The sequence below is a fragment of the Aquarana catesbeiana genome, linkage group LG01 (assembly GCF_042186555.1).
Source record: "Aquarana catesbeiana isolate 2022-GZ linkage group LG01, ASM4218655v1, whole genome shotgun sequence".
In the NCBI taxonomy this organism is placed as follows: domain Eukaryota; kingdom Metazoa; phylum Chordata; class Amphibia; order Anura; family Ranidae; genus Aquarana; species Aquarana catesbeiana.
In genome coordinates this window covers 663,273,415-663,297,517 of record NC_133324.1, presented here as the reverse complement: position 1 = coordinate 663,297,517, position 24,103 = coordinate 663,273,415, and the positions used below count along the sequence as shown (strand labels likewise).

General features: G+C 42.2%; 1 protein-coding gene across 1 annotated transcript in view; it reads left to right on the top strand.

Moving 5' to 3' along the window:
• Positions 1-24,103, top strand: part of INTS12 (integrator complex subunit 12) — a 48,528-nt gene that overhangs the window by 579 nt on the left and 23,846 nt on the right. Inside the window, exons 2-3 of the mRNA XM_073601898.1 lie at positions 6,520-6,685; positions 20,529-20,672. Of these exons, the coding sequence (XP_073457999.1) occupies positions 6,530-6,685; positions 20,529-20,672 (300 nt within the window). The 5' untranslated portion in view covers positions 6,520-6,529. The remainder of the gene's footprint in view (positions 1-6,519; positions 6,686-20,528; positions 20,673-24,103) is intronic.

Sequence of the window (24,103 nt, the reverse complement as noted above, 5' to 3'; positions counted from 1 at the left end):
ATGTACTTTGAAGCAGAATTCACAGCAGTAAGGCCTCGTTTACACTTACAATGGGGGGTCGTAATGTTGGCTGAGCCACATTTTTACCGCTTCCCTTTTAGCTGCAGAAACAGCGCTCGAGGGGTGTACCGTGCTGCAACAGGAATTAAACTCCCAGTCACACTCAGTGGGACCCATTGAGTGCTGATTGCAACCCATTTACGTGACTGGGGCCCGGTAGCCCAGCATTTAGGGTGGTAAACACAGGCGGTACAACACCACCTGTCAAATGCTCTCTGAAGAGCGAACAAAAGAGAGCAAAGCAGATGTAAATGACTCCTAATACTTATCTGTTTCAATGGTCCCAACACCTGCAAGGTTCATCACCAGGATCTTCTCCCCGTCTTTTTCCAAGTAAGTGCCAGGCATTGGTTGCCCTGATCGGCCAGGGTGGGATCACTTCACTCCTGCACATGTGCAAGGATGCTCTGTGAACAGGCAGGTAAGTGTATTATATTGAAGAAGAGACGATAGGGATTGATTTACCAAAGGCAAATATGCTGTGCACTAGATCAGGGGGCCCTCAAACTGGCAACCCTCAGAAAAACACATTTCAAAAAAGTTATGAATTGATTTGCATTTTAATGAGTGAAATAAGTGTTTGATCCCCTATCAATCGGCAATATTTCTGGCTCCCAGGTGTCTTCTATACAGGTAACGAACTGAGGTTAGGAGCACTCTTAAAGGGAGTGCTCCTAATCTCAGCTTGTTAACTGTATAAAAGACACCTGTCCACAGAAGCAATCAATCAGATTCCAATCTCTCCACTATGACCAAGACCAAAGAGCTGTCCAAGGATGTCAGGAACAAGATTGTAGACCTACACAAGGCTGGAATGGGCTACAAGACTATCGCCAATCAGCTTGGTGAGAGGGTGACAGTCTGACAACAGAGGGTGGAGATCTGAAGTTACACTCTGTAGATCTCAGTGAGGAGAGCTCTGAGAGCTGATTGGAGGGAAGCAACACACCCCCTTCACAGCACACAGGAACAGAGCTAAAGTTGTCAATCAGCTGGAGGTCCCTTCCATGTCACCTTTTATCGGAAATTATTACAGAAATTACACTTAGTGCTCTGGATTGAGACAAGAACACACCATACAGGGATATGCTTTGCTCATATTTCATGTCTGAGGTTTACAATCACTTTGCGTATTACCAGGTGGACAATCAAGCTCCAGCTAAATCTGGCTTCGTAAAATGCTTTTCTTGGATTACTATTGATGTGCTACAAAATAGAGGCATGACGGGAATTGGCAAAGTTTTATAGTACGCTGCCCTTAAAGCTTTTGTTTGACAGTTTCCAGTCTCCTGGAGACAACAACATAACCTAGTGTGCCTGAATACATCATCCTGTGTCCCTTAACCACTTAAGGACGGAAGGATTTACCCCCTTAATGACCAGGCCATTTTTTTGCGATACGGCACTGCATCGCTTTAACTGACAATTGCGCGGTCGTGCGACGCTGTACCCAAACTTTGTTGTTTTTTCATCACAGATAGAGCTTTCTTTTGGTGGTATTTGATCACCTCTGCATTTTTTATTTTTTGCGCTATAAACAAAAAAAAGAGTGACGATTTTGAAAAAAAATATATATACCGTAATTTTTTTACTTTCTGCTATAATACATATCCAAAAAAATTATGAAAAAACAAATGTATTAATCAGTTTAGGCCAATATGTATTCTTCTACATATTTTTGTTTAAAAAAAAAAAATCGCAATATATTGATTAGTTTGCGAAAAGTTATAGCGTCTACAAAGAAGGGGCTAGATTTAGAGACTTTTATTATTTTTACTGGTAATGGCGATCTGCGTTTTTTTTTTTTTTTTTTTTTTTTTGCGGCGGACAAATTTGACCCAAATGACACTTTTTGGAGACCAGTGACATTATTACATTGATTAGTGCTATAAAAATGCACTGATCAATGTATAAATGACACTGGCAGGGAAGGGGTTAATACTAGGGGGCAATCAAAGGGTTAAATGTGTTCCCTCAGCGTGTTCTAACTGTAGGGGGGATGGGCTGCCTGGGACATGACAGAGATAGCTGTTCCCGATCACTGGGAACAGCAGATCTCTGAGATGTCCCCTGTCAAAATGGGGATCCACCTTGTTTACAATGGCAGATCCCTGTTCTGCCTCTGTATACAGCAATCGTTGGCGGTGGCCGGTGCGTGCCCGCAATCTCGCATGCACAGACTGATGTACAGGTACATCGGTTCGCTCAGGAGAGCCAACCTGACGCAGTATAAGTATGGCGACTGTTTGACAAGTGGTTAAAGTGGATGTAAACCCGATTCATAAAATTTGAGCTGGGCACATACAGTATCTCACAAAAGTGAGTACACCCCTCACATTTTTAATATTTTATTATATCTTTTCATGTGGCAACACTGAAGCAATAACACTTTTTGCTACAATGTAGAGTAGTGAGTGTACAGCTTGTAAAACAGAGTAAATTTTCTGTCCCCTCAAAATAACTCAACACACAGCCATTAATGTCTAAATTGCTAGCAACAAAAGTGAGCACACCCCTAAGTGAAAATGTCCAAATTGGGCCCAAAGCGGCCACCATTATTTTCCAGCACTGCCTTAACCCTCTTGGGCATGGAGTTCACCAGAGCTTCACAGGTTGCCACTGGAGTCCTCTTCCACTCCTCCATGATGACATCACGGAGCAGGTGGATGTTAGAGACCTTGCGCTCCTCCACCTTCTGTTTGAGGATGTCCCACAGATGCTCAATATGGTTTAGGTCTGGAGACATGCTTGGCCAGTCCATCTCCTTTACCCTGAGCTTCTTTAGCAAGGCAGCGGTTGTCTTGGAGGTGTGTTTGGGGTCGTTATGTTGGAATACTGCCCTGTGGCCCAGTCTCCGAAGGGAGGGGATCATGCAGTATGTCACAGTACATGTTGGCATTCATGGTTCCCTCAATGAACTGTAGCTCCCCAGTGCCAGCAGCACTCATGCAGCCCCAGACCATGACACTCCCACCACCATGCTTGACTGTAGGCAAGACACACTTGACTTTGTACTCCTCACCTGGTTGCCGCCACACACGCTTGACACCATCTGAACCAAATAAGTTTATCTTGGTCTCATCAGACCACAGGACATGGTTCCAGTAATCCATGTTCTTAGTCTGCTTGTCTTCAGCAAACTGTGGGCTTTCTTGTGCATCTCCTTTAGAAGAAGTTTGCTTCTGGGATGACAGCAATGCAGACCAATTTGATGCAGTGTGTGGCGTATGGTCTGAGCACTGACAGGCTGACCCCCCACCCCTTCAACCTCTCCAGCAATGCTGGCAGCACTCATACATCTATTTCCCAAAGACATCCTCTAGATATCATGCTGAGCACATGCACTCAACTTCTTTGGTCGACCATGGCGAGTCCTGTTCTGAGTGGAACCTGTCCTGTAAATCTGCTAAATGGTCTTGATCACCATACTGCAGCTCAGTTTCAGGGTCTTGGCCATCTTTATGTAGAGCAACAATTATTTTTTTTCAGATCCTCAGAGTTCTTTGCCATGAGGTGCCATGTTGAACTTCCAGTGATCTGTATGAGAGAGTGAGAGGGATAACACCAAATTTAACACCTGCTCCCCAATCACACCTGAGACCTTGTAACACTAACAAGTCACGTGACACCGGGGAGGGAAAATGGCTAATTGGGCCCAACTTGGACATTTTCACTTAGGGGTGTACTCCCTTTTGTTGCCAGCGGTTTACACAATAATAGCTGGTTGTTGAGTTATTTTGAGGGGACAGCAAATTTACACTGTTATACAAGCTATACAATCACTACTTTACATTGTAGCAAAGTGTAATTTCTTCAGTGTTGATAAATTAAATTTGCATCATCACAGAGTGGTACTGTGGATACGAAAAATGGGTATATACATGCCACGTCCCGATATATTGGACTTTGAAGCAAAGATTGGATGATGGACTTTATAGGCACAAAACGAACTACATATTTAAAAAAATATATACATTTTATTTACAAAAATACACTTTGAACAATATTAAAATCATTGACTATTCACAATGTTACCTAAAGCATATAAGGCACCACCTATAGAACAAGGGTAATAATAGGCTACTTAGTAATGGAAAAACTAAGAACCAATCTCCAGGAAATAATATGGTATCGTGGAGTATGATAGGCGGTGTGTCGTATTTCAGCTAAGCTCTACTTGTTACACGTACTCAAAACGCTTCTTCAAGAGCTTGGGGCAAATCAACAATACATTTTTACATATATTAATAAAACAAAGCAAACAGCATTAATACAATTTATAATACAATGGTTATATTTGTTTACTGTCTAATTTTCCCAAACAGCAAACAAGGCCAAAACCTGTGGGCCCAGGCATGGAAAGACAAACAAACATCGGGGCTATGGGAACAAGTATAACATTGGTGTATTGTTGTCTAAGACAGATAGTGTGTGTATAGTTAAAAGTATATGTAAGGAGGCTAAAGAGAATACTTACATTACTATGTTATATGCTTTTAAGGCAACATTGTGAATAGTCAGTGATTTTAATATTGTTCAAAGTGTATTTTTGTAAATAAAATGTATATATTTTTTAAAATGCGTGGTTAGTTTTGTGTCTATAAAGTCCATCCAATCTTTTCTTCAAATTTCTTCAGTGTTGTCACATGAAAAGATATAATAAAATATTTTCAAAAATGTGAGGGGTGTACTTACTTTTGTGAGATACTGTATATATACAGTGTCTTGTTATCTCTCTTCAAAGCAATATGTCCCGTAGCGGTCTCCTGCCCCATTCTTTTGTTATCAGCCTGATAACTTCTGACAAGTTCTCCATCACATATGATAAAAGCAGCCTGAGTTTTGTGTTGGGGAGGATGCTATAATAGATTACCACAGAGCTGAATGATTCAACAGAACTGACTGAAAGTCTCTACCTATGAGGAGAGGGGGTATGTACATCCACTTTAATGGACTCCAAGCAAAGGGTTTTAGGTTAAGTAAAAATTCAATTTCTCCTGGTTCCTCCCTCCCTTGTGTCTCTGCTTCTCTAAGCAATGCATATACTGCTGCACAAACTGTTGGCACTATTTAAATCCTGTATTTCATATAATAATAATAATAATGTATAGTTTCCTGAAAACGTTGCAGCACACTCCCTCATTACTCCCCTCAAGAGCCCTCACCCCTGATGCAAGCTGTGGGCTGTGCTCTTAAGAGGATTTTTTGTATCTGGGGTGCACTACATACAGCGTGCAGGATTCAGGAGTGCCCTGTGTAGAGAGTGCAGGGTTTAGGAGTGCCCTGTGTAGAGAGTGCAGGGTTCAGGGGTGTCCTGTGTGGAGAGTGCAGGGTTCAGGAGTGCCCTGTGTGGAGAGTGCAGGGTTCAGGGGTGCCCTGTGTGGAGAGTGCAGGGTTCAGGGGTGCCCTGTGTGGAGAGTGCAGGGTTCAGGGGTGCCCTGTGTAGAGAGTGCAGGGTTCAGGAGTGCCCTGTGTAGAGAGTGCAGGGTTCAGGGGTGCCCTGTGTGGAGAGTGCAGGGTTCAGGAGTGCCCTGTGTAGAGAGTGCAGGGTTCAGGGGTGCCCTGTGTAGAGAGTGCAGGGTTCCGGGGTTCCCTGTGTGGAGAGTGCAGGGTTCCGGGGTTCCCTGTGTGGAGAGTGCAGGGTTCCGGGGTTCCCTGTGTGGAGAGTGCAGGGTTCCGGGGTTCCCTGTGTGGAGAGTGCAGGGTTCCGGGGTTCCCTGTGTGGAGAGTGCAGGGTTCCGGGGTTCCCTGTGTGGAGAGTGCAGGGTTCCGGGGTTCCCTGTGTGGAGAGTGCAGGGTTCCGGGGTTCCCTGTGTGGAGAGTGCAGGGTTCCGGGGTGCCCTGTGTGGAGAGTGCAGGGTTCCGGGGTGCCCTGTGTGGAGAGTGCAGGGTTCCGGGGTGCCCTGTGTGGAGAGTGCAGGGTTCCGGGGTGCCCTGTGTGGAGCGTGCAGGGGTGCGCTGTGTACAGAGTGCAGGGTTCAGGGGTTAGAACGAGGAGCCACCGAGTGCAGAGCTATCTCTTGTAAAAACAGTAGGCTTCTGTGTTTATAAGTGACAGTGGGAGTGGAGTGTGAGAAGCAGAGGTGGCGAAATGGAATTCCGCCATGCTTTGACTGCAAAATTTGATGTGGGGGCCACATGACAATGCCTGGCGGGCCAGATTCGGCCCACGGCCTTGTGTTTGACATACAGTATGTGGGCTAGATCATGCTGAGCATCCTTTAGCCAGGAAATGTAACAAGCTCTATCTGACTCGCTGCAGCTTCTAATGCACACTGGGAGCTTCTTCCAGTGTGCAGTGAAATCAGATAAAGCAATTTCAGTACAGGAGAGGAGCCGGTACAACTGTGCAAGACTGAAGGTAAGTTTAGCTTTCAAAAAGATAGGCACCCGCTGCAATTCTCTAAGGTGCATTGGCAGGCCTGGAATTTGCTCTGACTTCTGCTCTTATTTTTGTAGGTGAGAAAACATGGCAGTGGTTATAAACACTGAGCTGGATCCAGTTTTCATAAAAGCACTTGGTTTTCTTCATTCTAAGAACAAAGACTCTGCTGAGAGACTGAAGGCTTTACTAGATGAGTCTTTGTGCAAGGGCCTCGACTCTGGCTATCGACTGCCTCAAAAGGTAAGATACATGGATTCAATTGATTTATGGCGGCTTACCAAGCATTGTATTTTGAATAAAATATGGAAGAAAGTAGAAGAGGTTAAAGTGTGAACTAAATTACCCATTTGCTGATATTCATATGGAAGAAGACCTTGTTCCCTCTGAACTTCATTCATAAATTCTTTTCCCAGTGAAAACAGTGAGTGATGGTTAAAGCCCAGCTTTGGGAAATCTGAAAATTTCTCCTTGCAGTGGAGCTGCACCTGCATTGCAAGGATTAAAGCCGTAGTAAACTCTGTGAGGAAAAAAAAAAAACAAACAGTCCCCTTCAAGCTAATGTCATAATGTGCTAGTACGCATCGCATGCTAGCACAATATGAAAGACTTGCCTTAAAGCAAAGCCCTTCAGCTATATGCTGTCACTGCTAACAGGGCTTCAATCTGCACCTGGTCTTCCTTACGGGTTCGTGGGGTCAGGCTGTTTGAAAGGTCAAACCGCGACAACGTCTTTCTCGCGCATAGGAGCTGTAGCACAGCACTCTGAAGGGCTGGCATGCCATCCCTTGAGAACGCAGTGCGCTTTTACCGGTGATGCCACTGGCTGCAGAAGTAGTGAATATCTCCTAAACGGTGCATATTTATGAGATATATATCCTTGTACCTACAGGTAATCTTTATGATAAGCTTACCTGTAAGTACAAGTGAGCAGGTGGTGTTTACTACTGCTTGTTAAATCAAGTAGGTAGGGACAAGTAAAAATGTTTTACTTACCTGATTATCTGCTCTCCAGACAGATGGCGCTTCCCTGTGCTTTGGCGGTGGACCGTCCCTTAACCCCTTGGCACCAACATGACACAAATTTGTGGCCCTACTGGACTGGGCTTTTTTTCCGTGGGGCCGCATATTTGTGTATCTCCCTGTGTGCTGGATGCCGGTCGATTCTGGGTCACCTGATTGCTGTGATAGCCTCTGATTGGCTATCACAGTTATCAGTCACTGTAAAGCCAACCCCCGTGTTTCCCCTCTCTGTGAATGGAGGCGAGAGATACATTGTATCTTTCTCTGTCCTTGTAGGGAGGGAAAGATCAAAAAAAAAAGTGTGTATAAAAAAAAAAAAAAAAAATAATAATAATAAAAAATTAAATGACAAAAAAAGTTACCCAGGTCAAGGTTTGATCTAGGTCAGTGCCAGGGTTAGCAGAACTTATTTTGAGTTGTTCTTTGGTGGAAGTATATATATATATATATATATATATATATATATATATATATATATATATATATATATATATATATATATATATATATATATATATATATATATATATATATATATATAATTTTTTTTTTACTACTTTGGGCCAGTTTTCCTTTGATAATAAAAAATTAATACATAAGGGGATATCCATTACCATTTACCACCAAATGAAAGCTCAATTTGTCCTAAAAAAAAACGCATGATATGTACAGTTTTACTGTCAAACACGTCAAAGTTACAAAATTAGGTTTAGGCATTAAGATTTGTTTTACCCTTAGGTGCAATGGGGTTAATGTTATCACATCCGGTACAGTGCTATGGACCCTACATTGGTCTTGATGATATCAGGACCTTAGACCACTGGAGCATGGAAGAAAAAAATACTGCAGTACAGAGAATCTGGTAAATAAATCCCTTTTTTTTTTTTTTTATATGCCCTATATACCTAAATGGACAGTAAACCCATGCAATGCAGGAGCGGAACCACTGCACGGAGGAATCTTCACGTTCCCAGGAGTGTAAGGCTTTAAGCCCAACTCTGGTGGAAACCTTGTCTTTTTTTGTTCTGAATAGAGTGGAGGAGAGTAATAACTTCTGTCATGTTTTAAATGCTGCCTTTGCTTTTGCTGGGAAGTTTTTTTGTTAGATTTTAAATAATGTCTGTGTCCCCATAAAATGGATTCCTGTACCCTGTATTCTGTATGGCAGGGATATACAATTAGTGGACCTACAGCTGTTGCAGAACTACAAGTCCCATGAGGCATAGCAAGACTCTGACAGCCACAAGCATGACACCCAGAGGCTGAGGCATGATGGGATATGCAGGAAAGTGGGTAGGGTTTCCTTCACTCTTCTGTCCGACACCCATCAAATCTCTCGATTATCCATATGTAGAAATGCTTTCAGGGTCACTGAGTAGATCTTTTCTGAAAAGAAATAGCTGACTTGCGTTTAGAAATGTTAATGAATGTAAAAGTAACTGAGCCCATGTACCATTTGCTCATCCATTAGTGGCTTATAAGCAACAAACATAGTACACAGCATGTTTGAAAGAGTTTAGTTTTTCCTGCAGTGGACTTCTGTTTATTGCTACTGGATCTCCAGTCTAGTCTGTAATATGCTTTTCATCCAAACAAATGCCATGAACAAAGGCCTCCAACTTGTGATGGAGCATGTGATGTTGGCAGTGTAAGGGTTGTTAACTTTTTTTGTGATTATGTCACTTATCCTTCCTGTCATCCTTTGTGCCTGACACAAATCAAAGTATTTCGCTGGAAATTGAAGTAACACTAAAAGGAGGTCTTTTCTGAGATGAATGCAATGTCCACTCGCCTTCCTCAGCTGATTTGGCCTATTGTGCACACACCTTTGCTCTTTGTACCATCTGTAAGATCTTTGCAGGTGTAACTTTAAAAAAAAAAAAAAATAACTAACAGGTTATGGTGGATTTATCTGTCAAATGAAGCTCCCCAGCACTGCATTTAGTGCTCCAGATAGACCCAGACGCTTCCATCTTTGCTCAGTCTTCCTTCCATGTTTGATCTGTTCAGCCTCTTGAATGACCAGGCCGCAATGATGTCACTCTCACGGGAGTCACTATATCACCGCACAGAGCAGTAAATTTAGTCTGAGCACAATGTGCTTGGCTCAGTGCACATTAACGCCAACAGAAGAGCAGTTATGACCCACTAGGGTCTCTTCTGTTATAAAGCCCTGCCTGGCAGCATGTTTTTAAATCTCAAGTTTAATTCTGCTTTAATTCATATTATATGTCCCAATAACTTCCTTTGTTTTAATGTATGCTATATATTACAGGATGGTAGTTCTGGCACTTTTATATTTAGCTACAGCAGTGTATAGGTTCAAGTTCCTCATTAATCTAGTAAAAAGACAGATTAAAACTATTAAAAGGTGACTCTGTTATGCTTTAGATTATGAGCAGAAAAATATGGTCGCGTAGTTTGTATGCTTTGGTCTTACACTGCAAAGATGTTTCTTATCGTACATCACGGGACACAGAGCCATAGTAGTTACTATGTGGTTTATAGGCCACCTTCAGGTGATGGAGTCACCCTACATTAAAAAGTGCACTCCATATATAATCCCTCCCAGTTTCCTGCCAGTTCCCCTTAATATCCATATCAGACCTGAAGGGCCTGGTATGGAATTTAGGGGGACTCCCACGTCATTTTTTTTTTTTAATTTTGGTTCGGGGTTCCCCTTTGGGGAATTCCCATGCCGTTTATCAATGAACTTCTAAGTGTATTGTCGGCAATGCAATAGCCGCGGGTAGTTTTAAATGAGTTTTTTCCTTCAAAATGTCATTTTGCTGTCAGACTGTTCTAAACACAGGAAACATGCGCCCCTTTACAGGCATACTATAGACACCCCCCAGGTACGAAATTTAAAGGGATATTACACTTTTATTGTTTGACTTTAAGCATTATTAAAATCACTGCTCCTGAAAAAACGGCCGTTTTTAAAACTTTTTTTTGCATTGATCCATGTCCCCTGGGGCAGGACCCAGGTCCCCAAACACTTTTTATGACAATAACTTGCATATTAGCCTTTAAAATTAGCACTTTTGATTTCTCCCATAGACTTCTAAAGGGTGTTCCGCGGCATTCGAATTTGCCGCGAACACCCCAAATTGTTCGCTGTTCGGCGAACTTGCGAACAGCCAATGTTCGAGTCGAACATGAGTTCGACTCGAACTCGAAGCTCATCCCTAGTCATGAGTAAAAATGTGCTGTGCTGAGCTCCACTGGAGCAATCCTTGTTGGGGCTAGCCATGCAGCTGGATCCATTCAAAGTGTCTTTTTGGCCGAATTGAATGGTACCCAGGCCTCGTATCCGAAGAAACAAGGTCTTGCCTGTAATGCTTCTCTTTTTAGAGAGCTGGATCCTGGGATCCAGTACTTTTTGGTATTCAGGCCATAAAGTTTTTACTGGCGGTGGTGCTATTACAGGTCCAGGATTGTGGGTTTCCTCGAGGATCCCCAGCTCCTGAAGGTTTAACGGAATGCACCGTGAAGGGTGAAGGTTGGGTCTGTTGGTTTACCACAGAAAACCCTGCAGCGGGAAAGGTAATGGAGTTTTTCTAAGAAATTTTCAAAATTTTCTTATGAATGTCTCCTTTTTTTTAGTAAATGTTGTCATGCCTATGTGTCACCACTGAGGGGCTGTATAGAGCAATTACCGTCTTATGCTTCTCAGAGAGCCCACATTGTGTCCAGGAAACAGTTTTTTCCTTCTCCGGCCAGCAGCAAACCTCCGGTAAGTCTGGGGGGGTTTCCTCCCCACCAGACGCCCCCCTGTGCTGTTTTTATTCCCCTCCCCTCAGATAAGGAGCGCAACGAAAAAGAAAAAAAAAAAGCAGCGCAAACGGCACGCCCCCCTTCACCATTTTTCCCCTCTCTTTGCTGATCCCATAGGATCAGAGCCCGCACTCGCGCGGGAAAAAGCTCTTTTTTTAAAAAAAAAAAGGAGGGGAAGCCATAGGGGGCGAGGCTTAGCGCATCATTGGCGTCCCCCAGCGCGGAAAGGAGTGTTTTAATAGACACCATTGTTGCTGTTGCAGGCTGCGGAGGGACACGAACAAAGGTGGCAAAAAAGGTTTTGTGACACAGGCGTTCCTTTGACACATTTACTGCTGCATCAGGCTGGGCATTAATAGCAACAACAGAGCTGAACTATTGCTCAAGCAAGTGTATGCGTTCCTTCTGGTAGTACTTCTGCTTTGTACGTTGGGCTGTGGTCAGAAGGAAGGGTAAAAACACCTCAAAAGAGGCTCTTGTAAGACTTCTACAGTAACACGGAAGCCTAGAACCATCTCAATAAAGATGGCATCCTCCCCTGAGAGTAATATGGTGATCAGAGTGAGCCATCAGGAGGGGAAAGTGTTGCAGCTGCTCTTAACACTGCAGCCCCTGCATATATAACTAAGAAGGTTTTTTTCTCCAACCATTTTAAGTTTGGAGCAAATATTGATGTTTTAATCGCATCCCAGAGTGGGACTAAGCATAACAGGTCCCTGTCCATTGCTCAGGACCCTCATGCTGAGGAACAAGGGGCGAGAGATGATGATTGGTACAGAGTCTCACTGAATTGATCCGCTCCACATTTTTACTGCCAATAAGCGCAGTCAATCGATGAGCCCACTTCTGGTTGGGGTTCACTAAAGCCTCCTCAATCTGTTCATGCTTTTCCTATCCATTCATGGCTAAAAAAGCTTATGTACTCTGAGTGGGAGCACCAAGATAAACAGTTTTTTTCCTCCAAAAATGTTTTTCAATACTTTTTCTTATGGAGGAAGAGTTCTATAAGAAATGGGGATTTCCAGCAGTTGACGCTGCTATATCCTCTGTAAACAAAAACCTGACTTGTCCAGTAGACAATGCTCATATGCTAAAGGACCCAACAGATAAGAAGTTGGAAGTCCTTTTTTTTTTTTTAAAAAGAGCTATTTTTTCGCTTGCAGGTTCAGTCTGTGCTAGCAGCGATCAGAGTATCTCAGTCCTTAAAGGACCAGTTTATGGAGGTACTCAAGATTTATTCCTGATCAGCAGGCCCAAGATTTGGCCAGGATATCAGAAGCGTTGTGTTTTACAGTAGACGCTATGAAAGATTCTATTCTCCAGGTCTCACGGCTCATGCTAGGGCTGGTACATGTGTGTAGAATCCTATGGTTGGAAAGTTGGTCAGGCAAAGCGCCATGCAAAAGCTCTTGGCCAGTTTCCCATTTTATGGTGAACGGTTATTTGGAGACGATCTGGATAGGTATATCCCAAGAATTTCTAATGGGAAGAGTTCCCTTTTACCTGTTAAAAAGAAGTTAAGCATTTTTTATTTAAAAAACGTGCTTCTCCGGTGCCGAGGGCATCAGCCTCCAGGCAGTCATTACGGCCTCCACCGTCGGGTTCAAGAGGTAAACCTCCGGGGTCAGTCCCAGGGCCAAAAGAGGACCTCGGGGAGGAAATCCACAAAACAAGATACTAAAGCCTCTTTATGAAGGGGCACCCCCGCTCGCTCGAGTGGGGGGAAGGCTTCTACGGTTTTCAAAGGTCTGGCAGGAACGATGTCAAGACTGATGGGTGGCTTCCTCAATTTTCTCTAGGTCACAAACTAGAGTTCCAAGGGTTCCCGTCTCCTCGTCTTTCTCAGTTCAGACGTTCCCAGAGATCCAGTCTCTCTTTCTAGCTTTGGATCATCTTTTGGCTCAAAGAGTGATATCGGTGGTCCCCTTGGAAGAACAAGGATTAGCATTTTTATTCAAACCTTTTCACAGTTCCAAAACCAAATGGGGATGTCAGACCAATTTTAGATCTCAAAGATCTAAGCCGTTTTTTTGAATATCCGTTCTTTTCGCATGGAGTCAATCCGATCAATAGTCTCCATCCTACAAGGGGGAGAACTTCTGGCATCAATCGACATCAAGTATGCTTTTCTTAATGTGCTGATTTTCCTCGCTCGCCAGAAATTTCTACGCTTTGAGGTAGAAAATCGTCTTTTTTCAGTTTGTAGCTCTACCTTCAGTCTAGCTACTGCACCTCGAGTGTTTACAAAGGTCCTGGCTCCTCCTTTAGCCAGGTTAAGGGCTCAAGGTATAATGATACTAGCCTACTTAGACGATCTATTCTTGATAGACCAATCGGTAGCCTGCTTAAAACCAAAGTTTGGTCACCGCAGTCAGCTACCTGGAATACCTAGGTTGCATTCTCAACCTAGAAAAATCCTCCTTAAAACCATCAAGGAGATTGCAGTACTTGGGGCTGATCATAGATACAGCTCAAAAGAGGGTGTTTTTTTTTTTTTTTCCCCAGGAAAAAGATCAGTTCCATAAAGGAACTGATTCAATTGATCAAAACAAAGAAGAATCCTTCTATTCGACTTTGCATGAAATTGTTGGGAAAGATGATTCAAGACTGTTGCAAAACAGTATCCTGTCAAATTGGAACAAGAAGGTCCAAGCTCTGCACTTCCCAATGTGTTTATCCTCCGAAGTGCGTCAGAGTCTCAATTGGTGGTTGATATCCAAGAATATTCAAAAAGGGAAAATCCTTTCTACCAGTTACCTGGAAAGTGGTAACAACAGATGCCAGCCTTCTGGGCTGGGGAGCAGTCCTGGAAGAAGTGTCTGTCCAAGGCAAATGGTCCAAATCAGAGATGACCTTGCCCATCAATATTCTAGAGATTCGGGCAGTATGCCTGGCCCTGGAGGCCTGGACGCTCAGACTATGGAATTGTCTTGTCAGGTTCAAATCCGACAATGCCACAGCTGTGGCCTGTTTCAATCACTAGGGGGCACGAAAAGTCGTGCAGCCCAGAGAGAAGTGAATCATATTCTATCTTGGGAGAACAACATTCCTTGCCCATCAGCAGTGTTAATTTCGTCGACTAAATCATTTTAGTCCACTAAATGAATATTATTTTAGTCGACTAAAATACGACTAAAACTAAAACAGCTGAACTGACTAAAATACGACTAAAACTAAAATGGCATTTTAGTCAAAAGACTAAAATGGGACTAACACTAAAATGCCATTTTAGTCAAAAGACTAAGACTACAACTGAATTGAAATTTGACTTCAAAATTAACACTGGCCTGTAGTGCATGTTCATACCTCAATGTAATAATAAATAACATTATTTTTCACTCCAGCAGTATTTAATGAGTTTGCAAATTGTAGAGAATTGTTAACTAATGCATTACAATTGAATTACACCTATTCGATTTAAATACGACTAAAACTAAAACAATTGCAGAAGACTAAAATGGGACTAAAACTAAAATGCCATGTTAGTCCTAAGACTAATGCCCTGTACACACGATCGCACATTCCGACAACAAAATCCATCTGATTTTTTCCTACGGATGTTGGCTCAATCTTGTCTTGCATACACACGTCACACAAAGTTGGTTGGAAATTCCTAACGTCAAGAACGCGGTGACGTACAACACGTACGACAAGCCGAGAAAAATGAAGTTCAATAGCCAGTGCGGCTCTTCTGCTTGATTCTGAGCATGCGTGGCACTTTGTGCGTCGGAATTGTCTACACATGATCAGAATTTACGCAAACGGATTTTGTTGTCGGAAAATTTTAGATCCAGCTCTCAAACTTTGTGTGTCGGAAATTCCAATGGAAAAAGTCTGATGGAGCCTACACTCAAGCTCCGATCGCACATTTTCCGTCAAAGTCCAATCGTGTGTACAGGGCATTAGACTAAAACTAAATCGAAATTTGCTGCCAAAATTAACACTGCTTATCAGCAATTTTCATTCCAGGGATAGAGAACTTGCAGGTGGACTACTTGAATCGCCAACAATTGTTCCCGGGAGAATGGTCCCTTCACCGTGACATCTTCTGTCAATATGCCAAAAATGGGGAGATCAGGACGTGGATCTGTTTGCGTCCAGATTTAACAATAGGATCGACAACTTTGTGTCAAGGACAAGGGATCCGATGGCATATGGAACAGATGCCTTGTTTTTTTCCGTGTGATCAGTTTTTCACTGATCTATGCGTTCCCTCCTGTTCTGCTGCTTCCGCGCCTTCTCGCAGGATCAAGGAAGAAGGGAAGGAGGTGATTTTTGTGGCCCAGGAGATCTTGGTTTGCCAAGATCGTAAAAACGGCGGTAGGGGACCCTTGGACCCTACCAATATGGCCAGACCTTCTCTCGGAAGCTCCGGTAAGACCTTTTCTCGCAAGGTCCGGTATTCCATCCTACCTTACAAACGTTAAATTTAGCAGTTTGGCTATTGAGACCCACATTCTAAAAGATCATGGTCTGTTAGCTTCAGTAGTTTCTACTTTGGTTAATGCTAGGAAGCCGGCCTCCGGAGTCATATACTATAGAATCAGGAAGGCATATGTCTCCTGGTGTGAATCCAGGGGTTGGCACCCCAGAAAATATATCATAGGTAGGATCCTTGAATTCCTACAGATAGGATTAGAAATGAAGCTGGCCTTGAGTACTATCAAAGGCCAGATGTCGGCTTTATCAGTGTTTTTCAACGACCACTTGCTTCACACTCTCTGGTTCGTAACTTTTTTCAGGGGGTAACGCGGATTAATCCTCCAGTTGGGTCGCCTCTGAACCCTTGGGACTTAAATTTAACCCAGTCAGCTTTACAGAAGCAGCCTTTTGAGCCAATACGAGATATTCCTTTGGTCCTCTTGACGAGGAAAAATAATTTTTTAGGTTTCCATATCTTCTGCAGGAAGGCTGCTCTTTCTTGTAAAGAGCCATATTGGGTTATTCATCCTGAATTCCTACCGAAGGTAGTATTGGTTTTTCATTTAAACCAGGATATTGTTCTGTCTTAATTTTTTCCAGAACCTTGTTCTGTGGAAGAAAGTTCACTACATTCTTTTGATGTGGTGAGAGCGGTCAAAGTCTATTAAAAGTGTCCACTCAGATTCATAAAACAGATGTGTAACGAGCCCCTTGCTCGCTCGATTCCACTCTCCCAACACTCCTCTGCAGCTATTGAATCAGATTGCAACGTCTGATGGTTCGGTCATCCAATGCTCCGGGATTAGAACTTCAGCTATGTGCCGTTCTAACCCAGTTGTGATAGATCAGAACAAACACCAGGCAGGCTGTATGTAAGCTCAAACAGGACTCTCTTTTATTGCACAATACAGGCTCTTTTATACACTAAAACTGCTCATATTACTCTAACAATACAGCTGTAACCTAATTAACCTAATTAACATGAGCTAAGTAACTAATCCCTTTAGACAGCCTAGATGACTCAGACATGACCTTTAGGCCAGACTGGCCGTCTTGTAGTTCAGAAAATCCAATCAACATCATCACAATAGCAGAGTTAATTAAACACAAACAACAATGGGGATCTAATGACTCTTAGATCCCATGCTAGAGACTTATTTACAATACACATTTTAGCAGACAACAGACAGGTAGCTGGAATTGATGACATCAGTGTCTCCTAACAGTGTTTGTCCCAGCATTATGAATCAGCCAATATTCCAAGCTTCATGACAAGATGTTTTGTTTGTGTTGCTAGACAGTCCTAAAAGAGGACAGTCAGCGTCAAAATCTACTATTTCTAAATGGATTCGTCAAGTGATTTATTCAAGCTTATGGTTTAAAGAGGAAAATTCCTCCTTTTAATATTAAAGCGCACTTCTCCAGGGCTGTTAGTGCTTCTTGGGCAGTGCATCACAAGCCTCCATGGCTCAGATCTGCAAGGCCGCAACTTGGTCATCAGTCCACACATTTACCACATTCTATCAAGTAGATGTAAAAGATCATGAGGATATCGCCTTTGGGCGCAGTGTACTGCAGGCAGCCGTATAAGGCTTCTGATCTCTTGGTGCCCTACTTTGTTGTGTCTCCCTCCCCTTCAGTTGGCATTGCTATGGGACATCCCACATAGTAACTACTATGGCTCTGTGTCCCGTGATGTACGATAAGAAAATAAAATTTTTAGAACAGCTTACCTTTAAAATCCTTTTCTTTGAAGTACATCACGGGACACAGAGGTCCCTCCCTTCTTTGGTATACACGTGTATTGCTTTTCTACAAAAACTGAGGTACTCCCACCAGTGGAAGGGGTTATATAGGGAGTGCACTTTTTAATTTAGGGCGTGCCAGTGTCCATCACCTGAAGGTGGCCTAAAACCCACATAGTAACTACTATGGCTCTGTGTCCCTTGATGTACTTCTTCAAAGAAAAGGATTTTACAGGTAAGCTGTTATAAAAATCCTATTTTTTAGAAGTTTTTTAAGCCCTTCCTCTAGGAGTTAAGTACCCTAATATTAACAACTGAACCCAAAAGCCAATTTAGGTTATTTCGGTGATTGCTAGAATTCATTTTGACATTAAATAAAGTCTTCCTACAGAAACAGTAACATCTAGAATATCTATAATTAATATTAATGTCTATCATAAGAGACAATATAAAAAGCTTCTAGGGAGTTTTTGGTATAAATCTACAAACATCAGGTATCGTGGGAATGCTGCAAGACTTACTCTAAGCCCCCGTTCACATTGGGGCGACTTTTCATGCAATTTGACAGGTCACACCCTATTCTGGGCAATGGAACTGTTCAAATCGGTGCAACTCCAACTCTGAATTTCAAGGGGTATGAATACTTTTTCAAGGCACTGTATGTAAAACTGGATGAAATGCATTATTTTCTTTTTGGCTATAATTTTAGTCCAACACTTCAGGTTATCTTTTCTTTCTTTCACTTTTTTTACGATGCTGTTATGCTAAACATATCACGTCTGCTTGTTCTCACTCATGGCCTGTGTGGGGAATTCAGCTTGTATTGTCTTATTTTCTTGTTTAACAAATCAATAAAAATATTTGAAACACAAAATAGATAACTAGAATAAAAATCAAATCTATAAATATATACTGGTGTCTACTAAAGCTTTTATGTTTAAATATTGCATGCTTCAAAGTTTAAAGGGGAATTCCACTTTTGTGGAAAAAAATTGCAAATAAACAACAATATAGCATAACACAATAGCTGCAGAAACCATGTTGAATGTAATATTGATATAAATGACCTTTGCTCTTCAATCTGCAGCCTCCTGTAAATTTCTGTAAAATTCAAAGCAACAAGGCAACTTGGAGACGTTCTGTACACCACTGGTGTATAAAATGTATCCAAAAAGTCAGATTTTGCCCAAAATAGAAATTCAAGCCTTATGCCCTGTACACACGATAGGATTTTCCGATGGAAAATGTGTGATAGGACCTTGTTGTCGGACATTCCGACCATGTGTAGGCTCCATCACACATTTTCCATAGGAATTTCCGACACACAAAGTTTGAGAGCTTGCTATAAAATTTTCCGACAACAAAATCCGTTGTCGGAAATTCCGATCGTGTGTACACAAATCCGACGCACAAAGTGCCACACATGTTCAGAATAAATTAAGAAACGAAAGACAAGTTCGAGCCAACATCCGTCAGAAAAAATCCATGGATTTTGTTGTCGGAATGTCCGATCAATGTCCGACCGTGTGTACAGGGCATTAGAGAAACGTATTACTTCTAAGGCTTCATGTATACTAGTCTACTCTGGCTGCTCCTAAACTTTAGTTTAGGAGCTTTTGGCATTTTTTTCCCCAGCGCTCCTAAACTCAACTCCATAAGAGCCTATGTGGCCATGTACACATAGGCTTTTAGCAGAGTTTAGGAGCTGCAGCATGTAGGTGACAGTGGCGGCTGGTGCTCAAAATTTTTTGGGGGCGCAAACAAACTGAAAAATACTGAAACCACCCATCTATTGCAGCCTCACTGTGCCCATCAAATGAAACCTCGTGTGCCCATCATTTGCAGCCACGTGAGCCCATCATATGCAGCCACGTGAGCCCATCATATGCAGCCACGTGAGCCCATCAAACGCAGCCACTTGTGCCCATCAAACGCAGCCACTTGTGCCCATCAAACGCAGCCACTTGTGCCCATCAAAAGCAGGCACTTGTGCCCATCAAATGCAGGCACTTGTGCCCACAATATGCAGCCACTTGTGCCCATCAAACGCAGCCACTTGTGCCCGTCATACGCAGCCACTTGTGCCCGTCATACGCAGCCACTTGTGCCCGTCATACGCAGCCACTTGTGCCCATCATACGCAGCCACTTGTGCCCCGTATATGCAGGCACTTGTGCCCATCTTATGCAGCCACTGTGCCCACCGACACCCCCCCCCCCACACACACACACACACACTCACGGCGCTTGTGGCTCTAGCAAGCTTACCGCCAGGCAGCAGCTCCTCTCAGTGCACCAGAGCGGCGGCGACCTCTGCTCCAGCGTTTGTCTCCTCCGCTCCTCTTCCTAAGTGCCAGGCATCCAATAGGGTGGCCTGGTGCTTTGACCAATCAGGAAACAGCTCTGATGCCCTGCCTCCTGATTGGCGGGGAGGAAGGTTAGTGTGAAAATAGCAAAAAATTAATTCGCTATCGTCACACAATTGGGTGGGATCAGGGCGCACTCTCTGCGCCCCGAGCCCACCATATTTTTAAGCCTATTACAGCCTCTGGTTCCAATCAGGTGCTTCAAAAAATACTACCACCTCCTGGCCCATGCGGAATCCATGCATCCAGCGTCCTGAAAGGGGCCGGGCACATGGATGGGGGGGCTGCGCCCACAGAGCACGAGCCGCCACTGGTAGGTGATCTTCAACCTCCCTCTCCTGAATGCAGAAAAATCACAGCGCAATTTTGCCACGTTTTCTGTTTTACCACGGCTGCGGTAAATGTAGGCCAGTGTACATAAAGCCTAAGGGGATGCATACACTGCAGCTTTCCTCATTAGCACACTGAAAGGGCACTAGATGATTATAATCAACCAGTCACTCCATTCAGAATAAGTGTGCGATTGGTCTGGTGAAACAAATAGCTATTTCTTCACAGCAACAAAAGGTAGGACTCTGCTACATTTGGTAAAATCCTTGCACTGTACATTGATCACCCAGAAGGGATTTTTTCTCAACAAAAGTGGAGTTACTCTTTAACTACAAGCTATTATTAGTTATTAGACATGCCCTATCTAGAAAGTTTTCATAGTTATCAGCCACACTTGCCTATTTTTCTATTTGTTATGTTTAAGGACCTCGATCCACTAAAAATCACAATTCCTAAACCAAAATCAGAAGCCAAGGTAAATACCAGCAGTACTAGTAGCAGCAACTTAAGCAAGCCACTGCCATCGGAGAAGATTAAGAAGGAGGCCGAGAAGAGATCGGCAGATAAGGTAAAAAAAAGTTTATGTTGTTTGACATTAATATAGGTCCTGTATGGGTTTGACATGCACTTCAAGCCGAACTTCAGGCAGATGGCAAAATAAACAGATATAGCTATATATATATTAGGGCTGAAACAACTAATCGATTAATCGACAACTAATCGATTATGAAATTAATCGATTACTATTTTCATAATCGATTAATCGGCCAGTAAAATAGTGGGGTTAAAAAAATAAAATGAGCCCTTTATAGTACAAAAAGAGCAAATCGCTACTGTAAATATTACTTTCATCGTTCTACAGTAAAAAAAATGAACCCCTTACAGTTGCGATTATTTGCTTTTTTTGTACTATAAAGGGCTCATTTTAGTTTCTTTTAACCCCATTATGTTACTAAACGTCTTAGACCTGGTTCACATCTATGTGTTTTTTGGTGCTTTTTGCAGAAACACACTACAGTTAATTTAACATGGTTTCCTATGGGACACGTTCACATCTATGCTTTTTTTCAGCCGCTGCGTATTTGGAAAGGGTCAAGAACTTTTTTTTTTCTTAATGCAAAATGGTGCTTTTTAGGTTCAATATACTTCAATGGAGAAGCTGCAGAAAAGCATGTAATGCGTTTTTGCAGCAATTTGTATTTTTTAATCTGCCCAACAACAAATTGGCCAAAAAACAGTATTTCTCTTCTAATAGTGTATACAGTATATCTCCTCTAATAGTGAATATACAGTATATCTCTTCTGTCTATTATTCTCAGAGTGGATTCAATATTTTGCTCCCTAACCATATAGTTGGTTGTTTATATTTACCACTGCATAGAGATATTTAAGAATGAATTGCCTTTTTTTTTAAACTTTACATATTAACTAAATTATACACCACACTTTTTTTTTAAGGTTATTAACCGATTAATCGATTAATCGAAACAATAATCAGCCAACTAATCGATTATGAAAATAATCGTTAGTTGCAGCCCTAATATATATATATATATATATATATATATATATATATATATATATATATATATATATATATATATATATATATATATATATATATATATATATATAGCCCTTTTACCTTCCACCACAGTATTTGCGTCCCTCTAGCTTTTCTTGTTACACAACCTTGTCACAAATTACTGTCAGGTGGATGACACCACTTTATCTACTATTGTTATAAACTGTAGAAGGTATGAAGGGGTCTCCTTTCTTCACCACCTGCCTGTTGACCAGACAGTAAAAAAGCAGCTCACTCTGATTTATGCTTTTATCAGCATGTTCCTTGTCAGCTTTTTTGCAAGCTGCACTCCTAATGTGTCCCCAAACCTGCTCTTCCCTCTCCCATTTGGCTGTATATGGGATTGCAAGACGCTAATACCAAGCCAGTTTCATGTACTTGCACTAGTTGCATTAACAGTGCATCTGGAAAGTATTCACAGCGCTTCACTTTTTCCATATTTTGTTATGTTACAGCATTATTCCAAAATGTACAAACCAAATATTTAATCCTAAATGTCATTCACTACCCAAATAACCTCTCAAGACACCTAGGATAAATATGGGGCGCTATAAATGTGTAGCGTATCCAAAAACCTGTGTTACCACAATAGTGGTGAGACCCTCTTATTGTGTTATGTAACTCGTGACAAAAAAGTAATGCTATCAATCTCTAAATAACATACATATATTAAATAAATGCAATATATGCGACATACAGGTGAAACACTAAGTGCAATCACTACACTCCATGCTGTGACATATCAGAACGTCACATAACAGTCCATATATTCCAAATGAGACCATCCAAAAAGGAACTGCTTGTGACAACATATGGTGTAATATCAGATGAATACACTCAGGTGTCTTTGTGTATCTTCCACCTCACCCCTGTGTTCAGTGAATCACACCCTCCAGAAATGCACTCACCGATTTACAATGCCAGCATTCTCATGCAAGGCAATACACGCTTATTTTACCACACTCAAGGGTAAATGGATCAATCGATGTCCAGGGGGATGGTTATTTAATAGATCCACATGAAAGAAAATAAAGTGCTCCAATAGTGTGAACCAGCAAAAAACATTTATTAAAAAACCACTGCAATCTTCAAATGATGCACTCACATTTTAAAAAGAATAAACCAGCAGAAACCGTGTGCAGATCACATCAATCTTCAAACAAGTGTGGATAATGCAAATAACTGTTGGTCCCGAGGTGTGCTGTAACTGGGCTGCAATCTCACCCCTCCCCTCGGTTATCCTCCACTCCTCTGTGGCACCCAGGGTGCCGTATCATCCAGGATACCCAGTTACTATTGCATTTGTATTTCTTACCACCCGCAGCCATGGATGCATTTAATTTTTTAATGAATAGACAACTTAACCCCGAATCAGTTTTCTCGAATGATCAACCAATGATCGAGAATGAGGAAGATTTTTCAGTATTACTTAAAACACTTGATGGTTTGCTGGAAAAACAAATAAAAACATGGTGGGATGTGTTCACATTTGAACACTATGGTAGAGAGAACCTCATTTTTAGAAGTTTAAGATGGGAGGTACCTCCCCAGGATGGTCTTAATGATCAGTCATTTATGAATGAATGGCTTGAATTTTTTAATAAAGCAGGTAGGGAATTACAGGGATTAGTCCTGAAAAGGAAACAAATTAAATTGAGTATGTTGAATGAAAAGATCCGAATCTTACAAGAAAAATTGGAACCCATTAAGGATACAAATCAAATGAAGGATTTTAATAGTAATATAAAGAAGAAACTAGAGAAAATAGATCGAGAAACGCAAAAAAAGAAGGTAAAAAAATTTAACCGAGATTCAAATGATTTTAAGACTAATAAAATCTATGCATGGCAAGCATCACTAGATACCAATACTGGGGACCCAGCTGCCAACATCAGTGCGGCAGGGGGTACCAGTAATCCCCCACCTAAAGTTGAAAATAGGAAAAAGGTGGGGAATAGAGGTAAAGGTGAATATGTTGCCATGAACCCTAGATCTAATGAGAGAGGGCGAAGTGTGGAGGATGGTCAGTACAGAAGGGAGTATCATCAGTCCCCGAGACCTTCATCACGAGGTAAGGGAGGAGGGGGATATTATCAATCCCCTATACCACCTTCACGAGGGAGAGGGGGATACCCACGAAGACAACTTAACGAGTATCCATCCCCTAGAGGATATAGGGGGCATACCCCACAAGAATATGGACGGTGGCAACACTATCCCCCACCACAACATTATCATGAGGGTTATAGTGATGTCCCCCTCTACAATAGATTCTCCCTGTTAGAAAGTGAAGAACGTTTAGGTTATAGTCCTTTTTTAGGGCAACGAGGGAGGGGAGGAGGAACACCGAGGAGAAATCCCAGGGTGCCTTATCAGAGAGGGGGAGGGAGACAAGCACCCCCCCAAAACTACAA